At 35.9% G+C, this 1,151-nt stretch overlaps 1 protein-coding gene across 1 annotated transcript in view; it reads right to left on the minus strand.

The window, feature by feature from the left end:
• Window positions 1-14: 14 nt before the first annotated feature.
• LOC106001520 (cytochrome P450 2C19-like) overlaps window positions 15-1,151 on the minus strand; it is a 23,057-nt gene continuing 21,920 nt past the window's right edge. Inside the window, exon 10 of the mRNA XM_013036616.1 lies at window positions 15-196. Within this exon, the coding sequence (XP_012892070.1) occupies window positions 15-196 (182 nt within the window). The remainder of the gene's footprint in view (window positions 197-1,151) is intronic.

A 1,151-nucleotide genomic window follows, 5' to 3' on the forward strand; every position in this document is an offset into this window, starting at 1 on the left:
AGCAGAGCTCTTCTTTACACTGGAATGAAGCTCAGCTGGTATGGTGGTGGCACAGAGATAAACCCATTCAGAACTGGAGTGGTATCGAGGTCCTGTGGATCCATGAAAGGTTTCAGGTTGAAGTTCTGTAAAATGGTGGTTAGGAATAAAAACAGCTCCATGCGGGCCAGGCCTTCTCCAGCACAAATCCGTTTGCCTGGAATTTTTGTAAAAAAAAAAAAAAACAAGTCAAAACAGGAAATGACTCCATGTATGTAAGTGTGAGAGTGTGAAGCATTGCATTTGTAACTGGTTAAAGAAAGTGTCAATGTGCCTTCACACATTGCACAGAGAGCAGGAAAGCTGTACAGATACCCGGGAATATGTAATCTTCACTAATACGGTATCTGAGAATGGCAGCACAGGCACACACAAACTTGTAAGTCTAGCACAGGGGACTAATAGAGAGAATCCTGAGTTGGTAACTACTTTAGGCTACATTTCTACAATCTTCTCTTAAACAAATCCATAGAAAATCATACCAAACTAAATTATATTTTTAGAAAACAGATTACCATCTTCATGTAAGCATTTTATTAAGTATTTTTACATGATAAATGCTCTTCAAAAAAATTCTCCTCCTCTCTTCCCTCTTTACTCTTTCTCTATGCTTGGTTGAGGATTGCCAAATTATTATATCAGTTATTCTAATATGTTCCCTGCTAAAGGAAAAGATCATAATTCTGGAAGACCTTTTAGCTCCCAATCTTACTTTTTTCCTTTTTTCAACCTGAATGCTTACTCCCATTCCTTCTCTCTTAGTATTATCCCAACTAATCAAGAAGGCCTATGATCATATTTTGGGATTTCCTCTAAACCTTTGTACCTATAGAATAATAAATATGTAAGAGTGGAGGACATAGACCTGCCCATGACTCCAAGTGGAATTCATCACATGTAAAATTAGTGGTAGGAAATACTGCTTTCCAAGTCAACTCAGAAGTCAAATCTTGACACCGTCATTAACAACCCATGTGGGGTAAGTTAGTAAAATATCTGAGCCTTATTTTCTTCAAATATTAAATGGTGATGCTAATAATTCCTTCATAAAATGTTGGTGAGAATTAAAATAATAATATATTTTGATTTATTAAAATTTTAATCAAGTATTC

Source organism: Dipodomys ordii, unplaced genomic scaffold, assembly GCF_000151885.1.
Source record: "Dipodomys ordii isolate 6190 unplaced genomic scaffold, Dord_2.0 Scaffold304, whole genome shotgun sequence".
Classification (NCBI taxonomy): domain Eukaryota; kingdom Metazoa; phylum Chordata; class Mammalia; order Rodentia; family Heteromyidae; genus Dipodomys; species Dipodomys ordii.